The sequence below is a fragment of the Scleropages formosus genome, chromosome 3 (genome assembly GCF_900964775.1).
Source record: "Scleropages formosus chromosome 3, fSclFor1.1, whole genome shotgun sequence".
Taxonomy (NCBI): domain Eukaryota; kingdom Metazoa; phylum Chordata; class Actinopteri; order Osteoglossiformes; family Osteoglossidae; genus Scleropages; species Scleropages formosus.
In genome coordinates this window covers 3,140,523-3,163,705 of record NC_041808.1, presented here as the reverse complement: position 1 = coordinate 3,163,705, position 23,183 = coordinate 3,140,523, and the positions used below count along the sequence as shown (strand labels likewise).

At 59.3% G+C, this 23,183-nt stretch overlaps 1 protein-coding gene across 5 annotated transcripts in view; it reads right to left on the bottom strand.

The window, feature by feature from the left end:
- bahcc1b (BAH domain and coiled-coil containing 1b) overlaps positions 1-23,183 on the bottom strand; it is an 88,788-nt gene that overhangs the window by 26,141 nt on the left and 39,464 nt on the right. For 4 of the 5 annotated variants that reach the window (XM_029250604.1, XM_029250603.1, XM_029250606.1 and 1 more), the window contains exons 3-8: positions 14,897-15,079; positions 4,196-4,315; positions 1,957-4,071; positions 978-1,104; positions 666-874; positions 308-466 (exon numbers count right to left, since the gene is read on the bottom strand). In XM_029250604.1, coding sequence (XP_029106437.1) covers positions 308-466; positions 666-874; positions 978-1,104; positions 1,957-4,071; positions 4,196-4,315; positions 14,897-15,079 — 2,913 coding nt within the window. The remainder of the gene's footprint in view (positions 1-307; positions 467-665; positions 875-977; positions 1,105-1,956; positions 4,072-4,195; positions 4,316-14,896; positions 15,080-23,183) is intronic. The other variant, XM_029250607.1, reaches the window with a different exon arrangement.

Genomic DNA, 23,183 nt, shown 5'->3' with positions numbered 1-23,183 from the left:
AAGCACATGATCAAGAACTGTCAAAAGTTTTAATGAAAGCGATCTATTATAATACAGTTACGTAATCAGTTTTATAACAATAATAACAATAATAATAACTGGACGGAACACACGCGTGTTTTAGGAAGCCGCACGCCGGCAAGTGTCGTTATTGCCAACCGCCAACCAGGCCGTGATGCGATGAACGTTTAACGTGGAACTCGGCGCAGATCCGCGGGACAGCGTCCGCCGGAGACAACGTCCAGCACCGGCGCAAAACTAGCTTTGTTTCTGTACTCGGGGGTCCGCGTGCGGGGAGGGACTTTACCCAGGTGGTGTGCCGCTGGGTGGGCGGCCGGCTCCGCGGGCAGGACCACCAGCTGCGCCGGGGCGTCCTGAGGCAGCGGGAGCACCGGCTGCAGCGGGCTGGGCATGGCCGCCGAGAAGCCCGGGGGCAGGTTCTGGTGCAGAGCGGCGTGGCCGATGCCTGCGGGACGAATAGACGCGTGGTTATGAAGCCGCGCCCTAACCTTTACATTCATTCGTGACGCCCTCCTCCGCAGCGACTAACGCTGATTTCGGGGCGGGGGGGATTCGAACCCGAGTCCTTTGAATGCAGAGCTACAGCTCTAAACACTGCGCTGGGCTCTTTCTAGGAAGCGGTCGTGTTTCACTCTCTCATTCACCGTAGGAAGGTCCCGTCATCCATAAGGAGGGGCTTCCTGTCCGCGGCATCCAATGGTGGTGAGCGGGATGGGCGTGCGCGGCGGGGTCCGCGCCAAGCTGGCTGGCCTGAAGAGAACTTCCGCCCGGGACCACGAGGTGAGAGGTCAGGTCGCCGTGACAACTGCTGGTCGGGTGGATTCTGGCAAACTCGACCCGGTCCTTATTCTCCCTGCGGTCGCCAGGACAACGGGAGGAGAGAGAGACACACCGCAGATTGGCACCGGGACACGGGCGAGAGACGCTAGCCTCGAGAGCGGAGCCGAGGGGTTCACCTAGGGAGCAGCTCTCGGTCTCGGCCTCGATCCCGGTCCGGACAGGGCAGGCCTAGCGGGTCCTCGCACATCCGCTTCCTCTCATCCTCTCCTTCCCGATCCAGCGGGAACACGGGCCGCGGCATCCCTACGGGGGAGCAGGACGACAGCCGCGACCTCACATCACACGCTCCGGTCCTTCCGTCCGGCAGCCCGTTTCCTCGTTCGCGAAACACTGCAGCCGTTAGAATGCTCACCGTTGACTTGAAAGATCTCGAGCACTTTAAGAAATTTCTTCAAACACACGAGGCGCTCTTCCCTTCCCCATCTATGCTCCATCCCTACGCCATTGCTACTCCATCTCTGCTCCTTCCCTGCTCCATCCCTACTCCACCGCTGGTCCATCTCTACTCCTTCCGTACTCCTTCCCTGCTTCATCCCTACTCCTTCCCTACTCCACCGCTACTCCATCTGTGCTCCATCTCTACTCCTTCCCTGCTCCATCCCTACTCCACCGCTGGTTCATCTCTACTCCTTCCGTACTCCTTCCCTGCTTCATCCCTACTCCTTCCCTACTCCACCACTACTCCATCTATGCTCCATTGCTACTCCTTCCCTGCTTCATCCCTACTCCATCTCTACTCCTTCCCTGCTTCATCCCAACTCCACCGCTACTCCATCTATGCTCCATCGCTACTCCTTCCCTGCTTCATCCCCACTCCATCTCTACTCCACCCCTACTCCTTCCCTGCTCCTTCACCCTACAGTTCACTCCTTCCTGCGCAGGCACTGACACATAAGCGATCTCAACTTTGGCCCTTGGCGGAATCTGCCTGTTTATGTTTCACCAGCCAGGTCTTCCATAAGCCAAAGATCTGAAAGGTATGTAAACAAAGGCATTTCCAGATCCCCTTCCCACCATCCCCCGCTCGCCTTGTCACGTAAACAAACAGTTGCTCATTAAAAGCCGCAGCTGCCCGTGACCCTCCCGACCCCTTACCTTTCATGGCGGCCATAACCCTGTGTCGGCTGTTTCCCGGGTGACTGTCCAGAGGACGGCAGGAGGGGGGATCCCGCTGCCTTGCCACAGCGACAGCTATGCCCACCGGTGGCTGCCGCACCTCTCCTTCTCCGTGAGGAGGCGGGGCATCGCCCTCCCGACCGCTCCTCCCGCCTCCCCCGCAGTCGATCCGGTCCCCATCCGTCGGTGGCGGGGCCTTCCTGGGGGGCAGCGTCTGCTTGCTCTCCTGCAGCACACAGCTGCTCCCGCCGCCGGCTCCGGCCGCAGCCCCCGACTCGAGGCAGCCGAGGCCCCCGAAGGCGCTCTTGTGGGAGAGCAGGAGCGGCTGCTGCTGGCTGCTGTACTGGAGCAGGCTTTTCATGGCACTACTCTCGCCCTGGGGCGCCTGCGCATCCTGGGGACCCATCCCAGGCTGCTGCTCCGGCTGCCGGTCTCCTCCCCCACCGAAGGGGTCCATGTAGGTCTTCCGCTGCTCTTCCTCCAGCTGAATTCGGTGAGATCGCACGGACCACGCCGGCAGCGGCGGCAAGGGAGGCGGAGGCGCCTGCTGTTGGCCGCCGGAGCCGTACGCGAGCGACGCCATCTCCGGCTTCCGTTTTGCCCCGGCTCCCTCCAAGCCTGGCTCGGGTCGGCTGTGCTGCTGATGCCGGATGCGGGCCACCTTCTGACCATCCCGAGGCACCAGGCAGCCTTCTGCGCCGCTGCCGCTTCCGCCTTTCCCGTCCTGGGGGCGGGCACCGGGGATCAGAGCCACCTGGGAGCAATCGCGGTAGGGCGGAGTGCCGAGGTAAGGGCCGCTCTTGGCCCCCTGAGGGAGCGAGGCCCGGAAGATGTCAACGTCAGCACCATTGGCGCAGTCTCTGCTCCGGCTGCGTGGCCCTGGGTGCACCTGCTGTGCGCTCTCATTATGGTGATTCGGCAGCCAATCGGAGGCTTTGTCCGCTTTTCCGTATGACTGCTGCTGCTGCTGCTGCTGCTGCTGCTGTTTCCTCTGGCAGCTGTTAGGTATCCCGCCCCCACTGCTGTTCCCTCCTTTCTCCACTGACTTGTCCTTGCTGGCCCCTCCACCACCCCCCCCGCCAGGCACCCCCCGGCAGTCAGGGTTCCCAAGCTGGAAGGGCCCACTGCCTTTGTCGACAAGGTGCCCCACAGAGGGCACAAATGTGGGTCCCGTCACCTTCAAGTCACGCCCCCCGCTGCTGGCCAGACTCTTATCATGGATCGGTGGGGCAGGCAAGGGGGCCGGTGGGGGAGAGCAGTAGAAGTCTGGGTGGTGATGGTGGTGATGATGATGGGGATGGTGGGGATGGTGGGGATGGTGAGGGTGGTGAGGGTGGTGAGGGTGGTGGGGGTGGCTGGGATGCAACGGGAGGCAGTGGAAGCCCCCTGGGTTGGCGCCCCCAGCCAAAGGTGGGGGCATGGAGTACGGCACAGCATGGTGCAGCACTTGTCCTCTCTCCAGGCAGTCGGCCGAGTGCTCGCCGGCTCTCCTCTCACCGCCTGCTCCGTCCTTGGAGCAGCGGTTACCATTGCCTCCCGCACCCCCATGTTGACCCTGAGCGCCCGCGCCACCGCAGCTGGACAGGGGGCCCTTGGAGCCGGCTCCGGAGTCTCCGTTGTGCAGCTTGGCGCTCAGCAGACAGGCACTGAGGTGCTTGCCCCTGGCCAGGGCGTTATCCTTGTACTCGGCCCCCGCAGGGGCCTTGTGCCGCTCCAGGGGCCGGTTGGCCTCCTCCTCCAGGGAGGAGACGTGCTGGAGGTGCTGCGGGTGGGGGTCAGCGTGGTGCTGCTGGTGGTGCTGATGCGGTTGGTGCGGGTGGTGGGGTTGCGGAGTCGGCTGGAGGCTCTGGGAGGGTCTGTCCTTGGCCTCTTGTTTGCTGCTGGCCCTCTCTTTGTCCTTGGCCCCATGGACGACTCCACGTTCTCCACCCGCCTCCTTCAATCCCTTGTGCGGGCCGCCCCCGCTGCCCGATTCCCTCTCCCGACTGCAGGAGCCCAAGGGGTGTCCCGGCGTCGCTCGGGAGATGCCGGGGAAGCCGTGGTTGGCCGACAGGAGGGGCGGCTGCGACGGAAGGCTCCTTAGATAGAAGTTATCTGGGCAGAAGAAGAGAAAACGGTTCAGTTTCCGCGGCCGTGGGTTCGACTTTGTGGGGAAGCTGATAAAGGACACTCGTACCGGAGCCAGCACCCCGCTGCTTTCGCACGCGCGCTACCTCACCTTTCTGAGGGTCGTAGAAACGTTGTCCGTACAGAACACTGCTGTTGCCATGGTGATCCAAGTGGCTCATGGGAAGGAAGGTGGGGGCCAGACTCCCTGAGAAGCGGGGGTACCCTGGGGCTGCGAAGACAGATAAGAGGCATGGCTCCGATGAGAAGCGCGCACAAGACCGGATACGCACTCCCTCACACGCCGCTGTCAATACTTCGTCGAGATGCTTCGCGAGCAGAGTTTTACGGTCGTTTTTACACTTTGTGAGTTTCGGCCCCATCCGGAGGTGCAGGTCAAGCACCTCCGGTCAAAGGTACAACAGCAGGAGCATCCCTGGGGTCGCTAGCATGGGGGCCGGACAGAGAAAGCAGCTCAAAGAGCTGGGCAGCGAGAGCCTGCATCCCCCCTGTGAGGAGGTCAGGGGGAGGTAAACAGCCTCTGCACTCCACTTTGGTGCCTCTGAGAGCGTTCAGCTGCCCTGATCCACCGGAGTGCCGCGGGGGGGGGGGGGGGGTTACATGCAGAGTAAACACATTTCTGCCTGCCGGACTTGGGGTGGAATTGGCTAACCAGCACACGGGTGACACATCCTCATCATAAAGAATGCAGTTTGTGTGTGTGTGTGTGTGTGTGTGTGTGTGCGTGTGCGTGTGCGTGTGCACTTGCCTGATAAGGTGTTTGTGATTCCAAAATTTCTCCAGAATGTGTGCATGTCAGAAAGGATATGTGTAATAATACACGCAACGGTTTTGCAGGACCGTGTTGTGGGAAGACGCCTGCCGGCCCTTTAAATGGAACCCCCTTACGGTTTAACGGGTCCAATTCAGCCTGCAAATAGTCAGCATCCTGCCGTCCACACACACACACGTTTAAATTCAGGAGCACTTAGGACACACCACATCAAATTTATTTACTTAGCAGATGCTTTCCTCCAAAGCAATTTCCAATTAACTCTATGTAGTGTTATCAGCCCATGCACCTTATTCACCACGGTAACTTACACTGCTAGATACACTGGGTCACTCATCCATATATCAGTGGAACACACACTCTATCCCTCACACACTATGGATAACAGCATATCTTTGGAGTGTGGAGGAAACCAGAGCACCCAGAGGAAACCCACACAGACACAGGGAGAACATGCAAACTCCACACAGATTGAGCGGGGATCGAACCCACGTCCTCTCGCACCACACAGGCGCTATGAGACAGCGGCGCTATTCACTGTGCCACCCGCTTCCAGGGGACACGGGGTCAGAGTTCAGAGTGTCTCAAAACGGTGAGGGAAATATAGACACATGTGATCATTTGTGGGAGGAGTCAAGTGTGACAGGTTGGGGTAAGCGTGTGTGTGTGTGTGTGTGTGTGTGTGTGTGTGTGCTATAGAGAGACTGTGTGGAAGGCGGCGACAGCGAAGACGACAGTTTAAGTGTTCGCGCTCGGCCCTCCCTCTAATTGACACCAGAGCCGGGGGTCTCTGACAGCGGCATCACGGAGGAGCCCAGACGGTCAACATCAGCTTCTCGCCGCTGCACCTGTTTTCAACCACCACCCCGACCGCCACCGTTGCCATCACCGCCGCCGTCAGCACCTTCCCTCCGAAACGCGGAAAAGGAGCGGAAGAAGGACGGACGAAGGGGAAAACGACGATGTGACAGTAAGATGGGTGGCGTGAATAACGGCGGGGGTTGAGCCTCGCTCTTCCTGACCGCGGCGAACCGTTCGTATAGCCTCGAACGACGTCGTGGACGAGAGCTCTTGCAACACGGATGAGCAGACGGAATCGCACAAACAAACCGTGTCCGTTGACGGCGCACGTGTCCGCGGGGGCTCCACCGGTCAGCGTGTGTGTGTGTGACCACGGGGCCTGCCCAGCTGTTCCCATAGCAACGTGCACGACCACAAGCAGCAGAAAAACGGTGCAGCCAGACACGAAACTGCATTTTCACCGTGACTGCATGACGTCGCATGTCCCCGGGGTCACGGTGCTTCAGAAAGATCTCCTTTCACCGTCTGGGGCAACGGAAGATTCTGGAAGGACGTGCAGAGACTATTTCTCGCGACGCACGGAGCGCGGCTTCCGGCACACGAGGCTCTGCCAGCGAAACGGTCCCGTTTTATCGCGCGTCTCGGCGAGTTCCAGCTCTGGCCGCTCCTGCCAACAGCCCCAGTAAACGTGCTACCTGTGGGGAAGATTATCTTTTTCACTGGCTTTGGAAAAAGGAGGCAAAAAAGACGGGTGACCGTGCAGCGGAAACCTGGGTGTTTGCCGGCACCGTAATCCCCTTTCACGGCACAGGCTGCGCACGCTGGATAACGTCCAGGCGAGCGACCGACCCGCGGGCCGTCCAAGGCCACCTTGTACCGCGCTAATCCAGGCACCGCTGAGGGCCGTCCGCATGGGGTCGGAGCAGCTGACACGCCGTCGCTGAAGCGTGGAGCTTCGTCCTGGATGTGCGGGCGTGGAGTGGCGGCGAGAAGGACTGGACGCCGTAAAAGGGGTCGACCGCATCAGAGCCGCACATCTGGCCATCGCGATTTTGCCCGAACGCCGATTTACTCAAAGTGACCCGTGCGGCGCGACACCCCTTCCTTTCAGTCATCGATCGTCTGGTTTCCGAACCGTGCCGCGATGCCAACGCCCTCCTGGGGATGCGAACCAACAACCTTCAGTTCCCCCGGTCTCGAACCGCAACGGCACCGAACGCCTCAGCGTGGGAGCGACGCGCCGGATCCGGCACGAAGTCCGACAGCAGCCTCTCACCGCCTCTACGGAGGAGGTGGGCTGGGGGGTGTAGACAAAGAACCGGTGGGGGGCGCCCCCCACCCCCACCCCCACCCAATTAATTCAAACGGCGACGATTAGGCGGCGGCTGCGTGACGATCCGAAAGCAATCAGAGTCTAATGATGTGAGATAAAAACTCGGCCGCGTCGTCCTCCAGTCCAACGCAGCCAATTAGCCGCCACTCGTGAGACGCACTCGAGCTTGGTGCCACCGGCCTTCTGGGTACAGCTGCACCCACTCGCGCTCCACACACGCGCGCGCACGCGCACACACACACACACACACACACACACACACCCGCACACACAAATGCACTCCTCCCGCCCAGCTCCGCGGTTTCAAGGTTACACATTCCGGGTGCGTGAGCGGCGTCCCGGTGACGGAGCGGAGAGCAGGCCTTTCAGGCGAGGTGCTGATGTCAGCGCCGGCCGCCACCCTGTGACCAACCGGGGGGGTGGGGGGGTAGCAGGTGGCCTTGTGATTAAGAGCCACTCGTAACCAAAGGGTTGCTGGTTCAGATCCCGAGGGGGGGGCGGGAGGGATGCACAACCACAAACCTGAGTAAGGTATTTAACCGTGCTGCCTCTGTAAACCTGCACGTGTGAATGTGATGCGGTGTATGACATTATTATTTATTATGATATAATAAATATTAACATATATTATTAGAATGTATCGTGTACTAATAACTTCTCCCAGGCAATTCACCATGTTTGTACAGCGGACACGTTTAAAAAATGTACCGATGCAGCCGAGTACTTTTCACCGTATCAGTTCAGGCCGAATGCCTTGATCGAAGGTGCTACAGTGGGAAGTGGGATTCGAACCCAGCACCTTCGCTGCAAGGTGTCAAAAACTGGTGGGAAACCAGGGCGCTGGTTCCCACAGGCTGTTTGGCTCCTGCTCACCTGCTATTCAGAGGATAATGAGCAGGTGGCGGCGGTCACCTGAGAGAGAGTGCGGCATGAGTGTGTGTGTGTGTGTGAGAGAGGGACTGACCTCTACGCTGTGCTCCGGCCCAAAGGGTCCCAACGGAGGGACGTTCCCACAGGTGCATCATGCACAGAGGCCAACCGGACGTGTGACCCGCTAGTGCCGAGGGGCAGGTTAAAGGGGTGGGGGCTCCTCCACAGCTGTCCTCAGCTGCATCCCCCCCCCCCCCCCCCGACCCCCCACTGCGCTCTTATATTTTCATTTACTTTTACCGCCACCGTCTTTACGGCGCTAACGGAAACCAAGTGCGACTGGATCGACGGCGCGGCGGGAGAAAAGCGGCGCTTAATGAATCTTTCTTCTCGCTCTCTCTCTCTCTGCCCACACCCCCCATCCCCAACCCCCACCCCTCTCCCTCTCCCCCCTTTCAGCGATTCATGTTTTTCTTAAACTGCCTTCCACTGGGCCTCCCACTACGACTGCTCCCGCGAGAGCACTAAGCGGTTAGACATTACGGCACGCTTTTATCCACCTGTCAACCTCGCACCGCCGTCCCCACCCCCACCACACACACACACACACACACACAGAGTAGACGAAGGGGGGGGGGGGGGGGTCTTAATAAATTTAGTGTCCACCCCCCTCCAGGGCCCAATTACTGCTTTGCCTGTAAAAGTAAATTATGGAATCGCCGTATTCAACACACCGTCGTCTTTTCTCAATTCTGGTAAAACGGCAGCGGCTGCAGGAAAACGCTGGAAAACGCAGGGAAACGCGTTTCCTTTTTCCCTTTTTTTTTTTTTAACCTCCAGGCTGTTGGAACCACGGCAGGAGCGCGACGAGGCCCGGCGAGCCGACCGACGGCACGCTGCCGTCGCAGACCGCGCTCCGGGTCCTCGCCCCTCCCGCTGACCTCGGGGTCGAGGGGACGAGGGGTACGTGGTCGCGGAAGGCGGTGCCCGGGCGTGCCGGCCAGCCGAGGACAGCTTCCATCGAAACGACGCACGAGGAGGAAAATAAACACGGACGTCTCTTTCTGCCCTTTCTGCGGAGAACGAAAACGCCGGGTTCCTTAACCGCGTCTCTCTTTCTTCAATAGAGGGGAACGGTTCCGAGGAGCAGCGCAGTCCCGTGCACCCGTCTGTACCACACCGCACTATGCTGTACCCTGCTTTATACCACGCTCTCAGGAGTACCCTGCAAACAGATGCGCAGTTTACCATGGTAAACTGTGTCCACCGCATCACAAACAGATTCGCTCATTTAGCCAAAGCTCCTCTCCAAAGTGACACGCAGTGATTGTTAACTGGTACCCAACTGACATCCAGAGTGACTGACACTGTTAGATACAGTGCAGTAAAGTACCTACAGCAGAGCAGGGTAACACACACATACTGTATTTTCTCCAAAGCAGCTGACTATGGTACTTACAGTTATTCACCCCTTTATACAGCTGGGTAATTTTACTGCAGTAATTCAGGGTAAGAACCTTGATCAAGGCTTCTACAGCTGGAAGTGGGATTCAAACCTGCAGCCTTTGGGTGCGAAGGCAGCAGCTGTAACCTGCACAGCCGGCTGTGCCTACACACACACACACACACAGAGCAATTTGGAGTCACCAGTCCACCTGAAACACATTTTTGGACTGCAGTTGGAAACCCCCGTGAAGCGTGTCGCCTGTGCCGTCCTCGACAGTTGTCGTCATGGCGACCGAGGGGCTTGAGTTTCACCTTTCCGGCACCGTGGGATTTTGCTGGGAGAATCGCCCGTGTTGTTACCCTCGCGTTTTTACCACGTAAATTTGTTGTGGGTGTTTTCTCGCTCTCTCTCTCTCTCTCTCACACACATACACACACACACAGAGTCTCTCAGGGAATACTGGTGAGCGCTGGGGGGTCTGCTTCTCCAGGGATCACTGCCCAGCGTGCCAACGGCGGAGAGATGTGAACCTCTGCGCGTCAGGGCAATTCTGGAGGGGGGTGGGGGGGGTGTTAGGGGAGCAAACCTGCCAATCACATTCACTAAGTGAGGAGAGGTGACAGAATGGGGGGTTCAGTGGTCATGTCTGCTAATTGAGAGGGTGGGGTGCAGAGAGACATGGAGCAGCCCTGAGGGTGTCGGTCCTCACTGGGGGGGGGGGGGGGTTGGCTAAAATCCAGCCTCGTACCCTGGACAAGGGCCAGCTGGCAGATGGCTACTATCTCACATCAAAGTTCTAAACAGCCATTTGGGCTGCGTGTGTGTGTGCGTGTGTGTGTGTGTAACACCGCCGTTGTCGTCGCGATCCAAGGTCCTGCTCCTCCAGCTTTTCTCTCCCTCATCGGCCCACAGAGTCAAATGTGGGAACGGCACGGTGGTGCCGGAGCGGTCGAGGAGCTCGGGTCCCGCAGGCGGTCCCTCCCCCACACTCTTTCCCTCGGACTGTAAATCGGGAGTCTGGCACTAACCGCACACCATGGCACACACTTGTCTGGGCAGTGGCAGAAGGAATGGAGGGGAGGGGGGGGGCATCTCACGTGCACGGAAACTTTAACTGGAAGCCATCGGGGTGAAAGTGAGCGAGTGAGTGAGAGAGAGAGAGCGCAAAAGAGAGCGAGAGAGAGAGAGAGAGAGAGAGAGAGAGAGAGAGAGAGAGAGAGAGAGATGGCTCTGACTCAACAGCAGGATCCCAGTGTGTGTGGGAGCGATGACTGCATCCTCTGGGGCACAAGGACAGACCGTGGTGATGCTCAGGTGCCAGATTCATCTGCCTCTATAGATTTTTTTAACTGTGGCCTCTGGGCCAAAGGTCCGTGTGAACGAATTCACATGCGCGCGCACACACACACACACACACACACACACACACACACACACACACACACACACACACGGTCCGCTCTCAGCTGTGGAAAAACGTCTCTGCCAAAAGCAGTGATTTAAATCACTTCTCCTAATCCGCAGCGACAGGGCATCTTGGGAAAGAGCGGAGCTCACCGGAACGCACACCGACCCTCGGTGGGACCGTCCTGCCGCTCCTTGTCCGTCACGTCCCTTTGTCTACCTGCCCCTCTCCGTCTCTCCGTCTCTCCGTCTGTCCGTCTCTCTGTCCCGCTCTCTACCTGTGGAGGAGAGCAGGACGCTCATCCCCCCCGTTAGCGTCCTCCACACATCCACCAAGGACAGAGGACCTGGTCCACAAGCACCTCTAGGTAATGAATAGGTTTCAGCTGGTGTCTGGCTGAGACAGGCCTTGGCATTTCAGACTGTAAATGCACGCACACACACACACACACACACACACACACACACACACACACACCAGTTTAGGAGAGAGAGCACATGCTCCGAAACATCACCGATACCGTTTCGCTCTGCGTGTCGAACACCGAAGTCCTCACTTCAGCCACTCGTTCACTCAGCGACTTGTCATCCTACCGCTTGACACCCACCGCTTATTGCAGCCACGCACACACACGATCATACGTCTCATAAATTCACCCATTCACACACACTTGCACCGCCTCGTTCTAATGCCGCCGCATGTTCGCTCACCTGTCATCTCTCTTTCCCACGTGCATGTGGACTGTTATCGCCGTTCTACTGTAAGACTCATGCGCGCGCACGCGCACACACACACACACACACGCACACGCACACGCACACGCACACGCAGGCAGTCCCGGAAGCTCGTCTCACCACAGCTGAAAGTCTGCTGACCTCCTGGGGGCCCCAAGTCCCCTGGGTTGCGTCTGGCCGTCTAGGCAGGAAGCGGACCGTTGGGCGTCGGTTTGCCCGGCGGGGGCCACCTGACCTGGGGTCTGGCTGTGGGTAACACGCTGTGGGTGGGTGGCGACTCGGGGCTGAAAACAGCACACGCGGTGGGCGGGGCTCACACTCGGCAGCCCCGCCCTCCTTGCGCAACATCCCCTTACAAGTGTGGAGGACAATCCGGAAAGAGGAGATACGGGGAAGGAGGAGGAGCGGCCATGGCTCTTTGTGACACAGGAACGCCTTCGTAATCGCGCACCCCCCACCCCCCAAATCCCCTCCATGCTGGGGTCTGCCGGGGCATCACCTCCATTAAAATCAACGCTGGCCCCATCGGCTCCTCTTTACCCCTCCGGTGCACATGTAGGTCAGATACAGCGCCGAGCAGCAGTCGTTGCCCCGAGCAGCAGCGGGGGGCACTTTCTGATGACACGCTTTTTATGCAAAATAGCAAAACAATATGCAATTTTCTTCAAGGGAGACCGGGGGAGCACTGGGGCTTGCAGGCTAGAATCAATCACTTCTTTAAGGGCTTGTAAATTGTTCAAGGCAGCCCACAGGCAACCGTCTCCCTTACTGTCCTGCACGAGCTGCAGCCCTTTCCCTTGACATAATGATAATGAATACACCATTTATAACTGATGATAATGGCAATAATGTACAAAATGGAACGTGTGAAAAAATAAATAAGCAAATGCATAGACGCATACATAAATAATAAACACTTATTATTGATGTCGCAGTCGTTGGTTCGTGTTTCTAGGGCAAAACGAACAAAGGTGGTTGCAAGCCCCAGGAAAGGGCCTTTGTGGGGGTCGGGGGGTGGGGGGGGGTGTTTCCATGGTAGCGTTGAGGAAAGACAGAGTCCTCTCGTTGGATGTTGCTCCCAAAAAAAAAACAGAAGGCGCATTACAGAGACCGTAGGGCACAAGCGCCGATCGAAACGACCCGAATCCACCTGGGAATTGGGCAAACGCTCACAGGAGGAGACGCTACCTGGTCTCTGCGGACTCCCTCTCCTGCACCACATGCTTCTGGGAGATTCCCTTCTTCCACTTTCCCCTCGCCCCACCCCTTTATTAGCTCCTTTTTCCTTCCGTCATTATCGATCGCTCTTAGCCGCAGCAACAAGGGTAACTCGCCGTTTCGTGATGCTCTCCTGATTCATTTCGCCAGGAGAACCGCTACCGTGACACGGCAGCTGTTCCCACTGTGGTCAAGGGTCTCTTAATAAATGCGCCACCTGCTGTTCCGGCATGCTATCTCCCTACCTCCACCCCAGTCCCTTTGCTATCGCTCTCATCGCTCGCTCGCTCGCTCGCCCCCTCTCTCTCCGCCGTTTGCTCACACAGATTTGTTCACTCATTGAGTTACAGTAGAGCTGGGTGCCAGCAGCAGAGCCCCAGCGCACCACCTGCCAAGAGCAATTACTGTTCTCCCCACAGCAGCCAGCGGCCGCTTAACCCGCTACACACCACGGCACAGGCACGGCAACGAATTGTCGCAAAAACATTTATTTATTTATCAGACACTTTCTCCAAAGAAACTTCCAATGAACTCTATGGAGTGTTACCAGCCCACACACCTTATTCACCGCGGTGACTTACACTGCTAGATACACTACTTACACTGGGTTACTCATCCATACATCAGTGGAACACACACACTATGGGGAATCCCAAACAGCATGGCATGGGAGTGTGGGGGGAAACCAGAGCACCCAGAACAAACCCACAGAGACACAGGGAGACCCTATGTCCTCTCGCACCACCCAGGCGCTGTGAGAGAGCAGCGCCACTCGCTGTGCCGCCGTGCCGCCGTGTCGCCCACACACAGACAGGACCCCCACTGTAAGGTAAACTGGAGTGAATCTTCAGTTTTACCCTCAGCCCTTCCTGTTCGTGCATTTTTCGTTGGCAGTTTTACTTTTTTGGATTTCACTCCCTGAAAATAATTCAAAAATGATAATAACTCTTTTATTTTTGATATCGTTCGCTCTTCTGAATCACGCGAACGGCTATAGCGGCAAAAAAGGTCCATGTGTCGGCTTGCCCTGCGCCATAGTCTGGACACATGCAGACCTCACACACACACACATTGACTGAAACCGCTTGTCCCAAGCGGGGTCGCCGCAAGCTGGAGCCCAACCCAGCAACACAGGGCACAAGGCCAGAGGGGGAGGGGACACACCCAGGACAGGACGCCACTCTGCGACAAGGCACCCCAAGCGGGACTCGAACCCTAGACCTGCCAGACAGCAGGACCCCGTCAAACCCGCCGCACCCTTTCTAATACACACGCACTTGTTCATTTAGCTGATGCTTTTCTGGAAAGCAGCTTACAGTGTAAGGTTACAATTATTTACCCATTCATACAGCTGGGTAATTTTTACTGGCGCAATTTAGGGTAAATACCTTGCTCAAGGGTACTATAGCCAAAGGTGGGGTTCAAACCTGCCACCTCTGGATCCAAAGGCAGCAGCTCTAACGACCAGACTACCGGCTGTCCCGCAGCACACCCGTCACACGCACGCACGCACGCAGCGATGGATACAGACACACAGAGAGGCGGAGGACAGCGACTGAAACGCGAGCAAGCGAACGCGGGGACTGCGGCGTCCCGAACCGCTCGGTAACACGACGAGTAGCCCCCCACGGAGCCGCCGTTACACACGGCGGCCCTCGAACCCCGCTCGGCGTCACGGGGCGGGCCGCGCGGGAGCGCAGAGCGGAGGGGCTCGCTCCCGCCCCGAGACCGAGCGCTCGGAGCTGAACTAAAGCCCTTTTGGAACGAAGCGCCGAACGGGAAAAAAAAAAAAGTGCAAGTGACACCGCGCCGCTTAGCGTGCAGCCTCAGTTGGGGATTACGCCAAGGCAAAGTAATTAAACAGACATTACGAGCGCTTAGCCCAAACATCGGGAAAGTGATGTCGGGTAAGCGGCGGTATTTACACGGGATCGCGCAGAGGCTTAGCGTGGCGGCGGGATCGCGGAGCAGCGGCTCGCGTCCGCCGGGGGCCCCGCCTGCCGAGCCGCCCGTGAATTCGAGGCGAATTCGTGCCGATCCGTCGCTCGGCTCGAAGCAGCCGGAGCCGAGAGTCGGCCGGGAACGCGGAGGGGCGGGGTCCGTCTCCGGGCGACCGCACCGTTGGCATTTACATCCCACGCTCTCTGCGGCGGATGCCCTCTGCCAGAGCGCCGACGCTCTGTGTGTGCGTGTTCGTGCGCGTGTGTTGTACCTTCGTGAGAGTGGGGAAACCAGATCTGGGAGGCGCCGGAGTGAGGACCCCCGCGGAAGGAGGGCGACGAGGGCGAGGAAGGGGGCCCGGACGGATGAGGCGGGTGCGAGGGCGGCGAGCCCAAGCCGCTGGCCAGGAACGTGCCCATGAAGGAAGCTGAGGAGTTCCCCATCAGTCCGCTGCCTGGGGGGGGGGACAGAAAGAGGGAGGGAATACATTACATCTTCCCATGCAGCCTTGTTTATCTGCCCCGCGGAAGCTTTAAGCTTTCACACATTTATCCTTGACCCACTTACACATGTGGGCATCGCTGTTGCCGCAATACATTTGAGCTCACAACCTTCTGGGTACCAGGCCCAGGTTCTCGATGCAACACACCTCCCGCCGGCCAGCTGAGCACACGGCCCCCCCGCGACGCTGCTGCAAGGATTTCAGTGCCGCCCCAGTGCGGTATCTCCTCCAAACCCAAGCCCCCACACACACACACACTGTATTCATCTCACCCTCCCACTCTCCCCTGGCACCGCACCCCCAGGGGAGCAGACAGGGTATTTCTCCAGCTTTTTTTGGGCCTTTTGCGCATCTCCGAACACACAGGACTCAGGGGTCTTTCATTCGGGAGATGTGGGCAGTGCGTGGCTTTTCTGGGCTCAGTCTCCATCAGCAAAGTGCGGTGAAGCAAACACACACACACACACACAGACACACACACACACACAGCTCTCGCGCAGCCCTTCCACAATCGGTCCCCACCCAGGACCCCGATCGCATCCCGAAAGAAAGTGCTAACTAACTAACCGCACTCTCAGGAATCCGCCGCCTGAAACGCTCGCAGCGGTCGGAACGCGGGGGAAACGAACACGGAATGGGACGGGGGACGGGGGCGGGGGGCGGCTCTCGCGTTCGTGCCCATCCAAGCCGGGGAGGAGAGGCAGCCGGCGCAGGGGTACGGATCGCAATGCGGAATGGGACCATTACCCAGCGTTACCCCAGCAGCCGGAGGCGAGGGCTAATTAAAGGATGAAACCAGAGACTGTGCCCCCCCACCCCCCCCAGCAGCACCTTGAAGCCGCGACACATAATCAGCGGTAGACAACTGGTCTGCGAGCACCTGTCTGCCCCCCAAACGCTCCCCAAATCCCCAGGACCGGCAGCCCTGACATTAACCAGCTAATCTTCATCCATTATTTACAGTCCTGCTCCTGAGCGTGCGGAACCCCCCACCCCCCCCCCGAAACCTCGGGCTTCGCGGTACAGAAGAAAGGAATGTCACCTGGAGGGGAGAGAGGGAGGGGGCGGCGGCGAAGGCCGGGGGGCGAGGAGGAGGGTCTGGGGCAGCCCTGCGCCGGAGCCGATAAATAAAACATGGATACGCAGTTCTACGCGCACACTGAGGGGGTTGGGGGGGGTGGGGGGGCATCGAGTATTTCAGAAAAGGAGAGAGGAGAAGAGGAGCGAGAGACCCGCACAGTGAGCAGTTAGCGCTTTAGCCTGCAGCCTCCAGATACACACACGCGCATCAGAATGACACCCAACCTCTAACATGTCCCTACGCCGTAAAAGCAACCAATATCAGCAGAATTTTAAAAATTCTCACACACGCACACTCTAAATTTTCCACCGTGCAGTACGAAGGAGGTGCGGTATTTCGGCTCGAGCTCAGATGACCTGAGCCGACCTCCGAAGCGGTCTTCGGCGGCGCGGCGCCGGGGGAGGGGGGGCCCTCCGAGACACCGGCTGTGGGGTCCGGCGTGAGCCGCGTACGCGGCGCGAGCTCGGAGAAGCGACCTGCCGACCGAGGGACCCCCTGCGGCCGTGCCGGGCTCCGCATCCGAGGCCTAAAGCTGCACCGCGGTATTTAACCGCACCCCTGCTCCCGTGCACGGACCCGACGTAAGCGGAGGTTCCCGGTGCGAACCTGCTGGTCAATTTGCATAGAAACACGATATGGATCGTGGAGGGAGACGGTGAGCAGGGGCAGAAACGAGGAGGCGCCGCCGCCAGGGAAAGTGCCAGCCGCGGCGGCGCACGGCCTCTCGGTGCGGCGGGCATGGCGGCGGCGGCACCACCCCGTGGGTTTAGCGGCCCGCCGGGGCCGCACGCCGTTCCGGAGGGTCCGCCTGCGTTTTATCTCGCTTCTCTCAGACGCCACACGCCGCTCGTTTGCTCGGAGCGCCGCGAACCCTCGTGCGGCGGAGCGGCGGCAGCGGCGCTAATCTGACCGAGTGGGAGGCTAATCCAATTAAAGCATTAGGGGAGGGGGTCCTGGGGAGGGAGCCCCCGCCCCCCACTTGGCCCGCAGCGACACGCACACGCAGACACGCCGATACGGGGCGGATCCGCTCGGCTGGCGCACGGAAACGCGCGCGCAAACACACACGGAGTCGTGGAGCGGATCCACTCGGTTCGGCACGCTGAAGACACGCACGCGCACGCGCGGGCACATGTGAGCCGGAGAGAGCGCCAGGTCCAGGAAACAACGTGAGAACCCCACGTCTCGCCGACAGGGGGTTCGGCTCCGATCCCAATGGGCCGCATCGAGAGCGATCCGTCACGGCGGAGGGCGTCTCCAGCGCTACGTCACACATGGTTTACACGACATCCGCTCCCCGGTCGACGCGTCTAAGAGCCCGCGTGCTCGGGCGCTCCATCGCGGTGGAACGCGGATGGTTGGGTGTGGCGTAGACGAGGGGCCACGAAGGAACGGCGGGAAAAATGACGCCTGCGCTCGGCACCCGGACCCCCGCGCCGGGGTCTCCGGAGGAGGAAGATGATCCGGGCGAGGACTCCGCGATCACCGTCGTATTCGTCTTTATCGGACCCGCGATGACTGTACCTCCCCATCTGTGAGTCCTCGGTCTTTTTGGGTATTTTGTGGAGGAACAGGGTTTTTTTTACAATAGGCTTTTTTTTTTTTACAGTTTTGGCCAGCTTCCCTCGGCGCACATGACTGGTGTGATGAGTGATGAGTTGAGCGATGACTGATGGGAAATGAGTGACAAGTGATGAGTGATGGGTGATGAGCGATGACTGATGGGAAATGAGTGATGACTGGTGGGTGATGAGTGACAAGTGATGAGTGAGAGGTGATGGGTGATGAGTGATGAGCTTTGTTTCGCTTCTGTTTTTCAAATTGAAGGACCGCAGGGGCGCAGCGGCCAGAGCTGTTGCCGCTGGACCCAAGGGACCTGGGTTCGAATCCCACCTGCCGCTGTAGTACCCTTCACCTCACTTACTCCTGAACTGACATGGTAAAAGTTACTCTGTTCTTTAAATGGTTAAATCGGTGTAAGTAAAAGCAGTGCGTTGCTATGGGAACAAGTGTCAGCTAAATAAACAAATGTGAATTAACACTGATAGCTGGAGAACATCAGTGGCTCCTCTGCAGAGCTGCCCCACACACAAGGAGAAGGGGGGGCACACAGTGGGGGGGTGTTGAGGGGCACAGAGACGGAGCGAATGTGATGGCGACACACCCCCCCCCCCCCCCCCCCCCACACAAGGCAAAGGAGAGAGAGATGCTCCCAGGAACGAGAGTGAGTCGTTCACCCACTCCGCAAGGAGACGACGTCCAACCCCCCCCAGAAAGGGCGAAGAACCCCACCCGGACAGCACCCCCCTCCCCCCAAAGAGTCAATTTCTCTCAGCGCAGGACATTTCACTTTGCCACCCTTCCATGGAGGCACAGCACACTGGACACACACTCACCTCCCGCAACATTTACATTTATTCCTTTGTTGCTGTTCTTCTTCAAAGTGACTTACAGCTATTATCCCTTTTATACAGCTGGGTGATTTTACTGCAGTAATTTAGGGTAAGTACCTTGCTCGAGGGTACTAGAGCAGTAGGTGAGATTTGGATTGAAAGGCAGCGGATCTATCCAGCACGCTATCAGCCGCCGCGCGACACACGCATCACGCACGCGTCACGCACGCGACACACTCCCCGGCGCCGCTGCGGGCACTTACCCCAGAGGAAGGCACGGCGAGCGCGACGCCGAGACCCGCTCCCATCCCGCAGCGAGGCTCGCGAGCACCGCCGCTCGGAGCTCGACTCTCGGCAGGCGCGGAAGAACAGAATCCGAGAAAAACGAAAAAGTGAGGGGCGGGTGCGGGGCCGGAGGGGCCGGGGGGCCGGAGGGGGTTTCCTTCAAATCAAAGTCATCTTGAAGGCATTAAAGGAACAAGTAGCCAAATTCCTGTCGGTTCGGGAACACTGCTCCGCTTGGGGTGGGGGGTGCCATTTTTCGGACACCGCACCCCCAGCGTGAAGCGAGACCACGGGAGGGGGGTTGAAAACGGGCAGATACCGAAGGTGGGGTTGGAAGAGTCCGGTGGAGAAGGAAGTGGGAGGAGGAGAAGGTGCGAGTGTGCTTTTGGGGAGGGTGCGGTCTTGGCGGGGGGGCAACAGGCTCGGACACACCCCACACCCACAGCCTGCTGCGTGCCTGTGGACTGAGGTGGGTGGATGTGGTCAGGGGTCGGGGGGGGGTGAGGAGCAAAGAAGGACGAAGGGAAGGAACTCGGCCACCTGAGTGTAAACGAGCGTCGCCGAGTTGGGCTTTCAGTTCGCAGCGGGGGGGGGGGGGGTCCCTGGGGTCCACCTGAACATCAGCCCCCTGGGGGAGGACTGGAGACACAGGAGGGACAGATGTCAGAACGAAGGATGGGAAGAAAGAGAGACTGAATGTGTGTGTGTAAAAGGCCTATTATGCACGGCCAGCGAAGGACAGAGAACGGCTCGACGCCCCGCTGCCCACGGTCAATACGCTGCACTTGCGGCGGCGGTGGCGCCGCTGGCCGCCCGCATCCCGAAGAGCCCGGCGAAGGGCGCGACGGTCTCCCCCCACCCCGACCCCAATCGGCTGCTGTTGCGGACCCCCCCCGCAACACCGCTGACGCTGAGCAGGCGGCGATTTACAAGGATAAGGACGTCGGCTCATTTGTTCAACACCTATAAAGGGGCGTCGACCAGGAACACGAGCGGCGAGAGAGGAGAGAGGGGCCGAGCGGAGCCTAACGTCGAAAATCGGCCCCTCCCCCGGCGACGGCCTCAACGTATCGCCCCTGTTCCGCAGACACCCAGCGGACCCACGCCGCCCACGCGCTACGGATGAACCTCCTGCTGCAGTACCCTCGATCAAGGCACTTAGCCTGAACTGACAAGAGTACAAACAACCCAGGTAAATCACCGTAAACAGGGTACAAACGTCACACTGCGAGGCATGGCGTCCGATGGAGGGAGGCAAGATCCCGTGAACGTACGCAGTCGAGAGGCTTCGTGGCCCCATGAGTAAGAACGCCAAGCCCCGCCCCCATCCCGGAGCCCCGCCCACTTCAACCTCGGGGTCGCGGCCTGCGGGACGAGCCAATGGGAGCAGGAGAGAAAGAGAGCGACGCTGACAAATGACCGCCCCCCCAGAGGCGGACCCCAACGACGCGGCTCTCTGCGGCGGCTGCGCTGACCTGCCACTTGGAGATGCGCGGACCGTCGTCGGGACGCCGTTCGGCTAATTGCGCACATCACGCAAAGCGGGGACCCAGTTAAACTATCGGCGACGCGCTCGTTTCCACGCTAATGGGCCTGTGGTCGTGTCGGAACGCGAACGCGTCTTCAGAGGGAGCGAGCGAGCGTTCTTACCGTCACTCCTCTACCGCCAGGATACCCCTACCACGGTAATTTACCAAAGTGATCCCCAGCTCATGAACAGAAGGGTTTTTTCCTCCAGGACCGACCGGACTACGGTCGCTCCAGGAAGACCGGGGCTGCAAGACCGCGCCCCCCCACCGGACCTCTCATTCCCGGGTCGCTGGCCATAGCCATTAAAGCCAGCCGGCCGGGGTGGGACGGTGAGTCCGGAGCACCGCCGGAACCAGCATCCCTCACACGCGCAACCCCACGCGACCGTGGACCCGCCCCCTCCCCCGCCTGTCCGATGCGCTTGTTTTCTTTCCCATTATATTTTCCATTGGCACAGAGAGGAGAAAATCATATTTACTCTCCCGCTGGGCCCATGTAGCTGCACTGATATGGAAAATTATTTCAGGGGCGGCTTGAACCGTAAACGTTATTTTTGTTCTACTTTTCCAGTTTATTTTCTCTCTTCTCTTTCCCTTTTCCTTGTCTGAGGCGCTCCTTGTCTTCCCGCCCCGTCAGAGCGGTCCGGTCGCCGCGAACGCTCGTCCCTCCCGGGCATCTATCGTCCTGCGACGCGCGCGAACGGGGGCGGTTCTGCCGGGGTCTCGCACAGCCCGTCTACCCCTCCCCTGCAACCTCCCCTGGGGGGAGACGCTCGTAAAAACGCGGGTCTCTTCAGGCAGGCAGTTCCCACTGCGCCGAGTGCCCCGGCGTGGAGAGGACCGCAGTTCGCCCCGTTTCCCAACCTCCTCTGCGGCGGGATTTGTTTGCGCTGACGGTCGCCCACGAAGAGCAGCGTGCACCGGTCCGGTCCTGTCCGGTCCGGTCGTGTATGTCCGAGGGTAACGAAGCCGCACCGGTGTCTCCAAAGGCCTTCTAAGGGCCGCACTGCTGCTGACCGCTCACAGTATCAGCGCTGAACGCTGGAATGACCGCAACCACCACCTTCCCAATGAGAAAACACGCAGGTGTAGCAGCGTGTGCTTAAAGAGAGGGGGACGGGGACAGTGTTGGGATGATGCTGAGATGATGCTGGTGACAATGATGGGGACGGTGGCGGGGATGATGATGGGGATGATGATGGACGATGTTGGGACAATGCTGGGGGCAGTGACAAGGACGATGATGGATGATGATGGGGACGGTGGTGGGGACGATGATGGGGACAATGCTGGGGGACGATGGCAGGGATGATGCTGGGGATGATGGTGTGGACGATGACGGGACAATGCTGGAGACGATGGCAGATGATGCTGGGACAATGCTGGGGACAGTGACGATGACGGATGATGATGGGGACGGGGACGATGACGGGGAACAATAACGACAGGGACAATGCTGGGGACGATAGCAGGGACGATGCTGGGGATGGCGGTGGGGACGATGGTGTGGACGATGAATGGACAGTGCTGGGGACGATGACGGGGACACAAAACACATGAGAAAGATCTCACATTCTGTCCCACTTGGGTTTTTTTCCTCGTTCCTGAGAATCTTGTTTTTGGGGGAATTTCTCTCTCCTTCTTCTCGCCGTTTCGCTGCCAGATTCTCACGCGAACCGCCGAGGCCCGGGAACGAGAGGGGGCGGTTAACGATTTCCGCGTGTCTCTCCCGACGACGGCCCGTCCCCTCCCCTCCCCTCCCCTCGGCCTCCGCTCCGGTCCGTGACGGGATGACCGCGGGCCTCGACCTGTGACCGGCCGTGCAAACGCGAACGAGAGCGGCGCACCGGCTGCTGTTGGGCGAAGAGCTTAGCGTGTCGCTCTGCGAGGGGAACACGCAGCTGTGCAAACACACAAACACGTGCGCCGCGCGGGAAAGTCGCTGCGGATAAAACCATTTGCTAAGCAAATACGCTAATCGCTCGGAAGCGGGGGGCTCCGAACGGTCTTTTTTTCTGTAATCTTAAAAATTTTTCCCGACCCTTCTACAGCACAGAGACCGAACTCCCGCTTCCGGTCCACGAGACCGAGGTTTGGGGTCGACTTCCGACGACGGTCCTTCTCGGGGCTCCCGGACCGCGGTTCCGAAGCTCGGGCCGCCACGTGTTGGCGACGTGCGTGCGAGTCGCCTGCCTCGCCCGTCGCTTTAGCGGAAATTCGCGAGCGCTCACCGTGGGCGGGACCGATTCCGGGGGGAGGGGAGGGGAGGGGAGGGGGGGGGGATTGTGGGAAGGCCTCATCGCCACCCCCCCCAACCATGTTGATCTCACATCGCTCTTTAACACACTAATGCTACGGTGGTGAGAACTTCAGCTGGACTGTGAAATATCTGTTGCGCAAGTATCCCCACATTGGAGTGCGCGCACACACACACACACACACACACACTTGCATTCCAGAGAAGGCATTCACGGCGGGGGCAGGAAGCTGGCAGCATCGAAGCCTTGGACACACACGCACCTGCGGAGAGCGTATCACGAGACTGCAGTCAGCAGTCGACCGCACCGTCCGCGCGCGCATACACACGCACGCACGCACACACACACACAAACACACACACACACATTGCACAGATGCCTGAGCTGTGGGCGGAGGCCTGGGGTTTGTCTTGCCCTCCCCCAGCCGACAACAAACGCATGCGGCACGCCGGGCGCGCCCGCCCGTCCCCTCAACTAACACGCGTCCTGGAAGCAGGAAGCGGCGGGAGA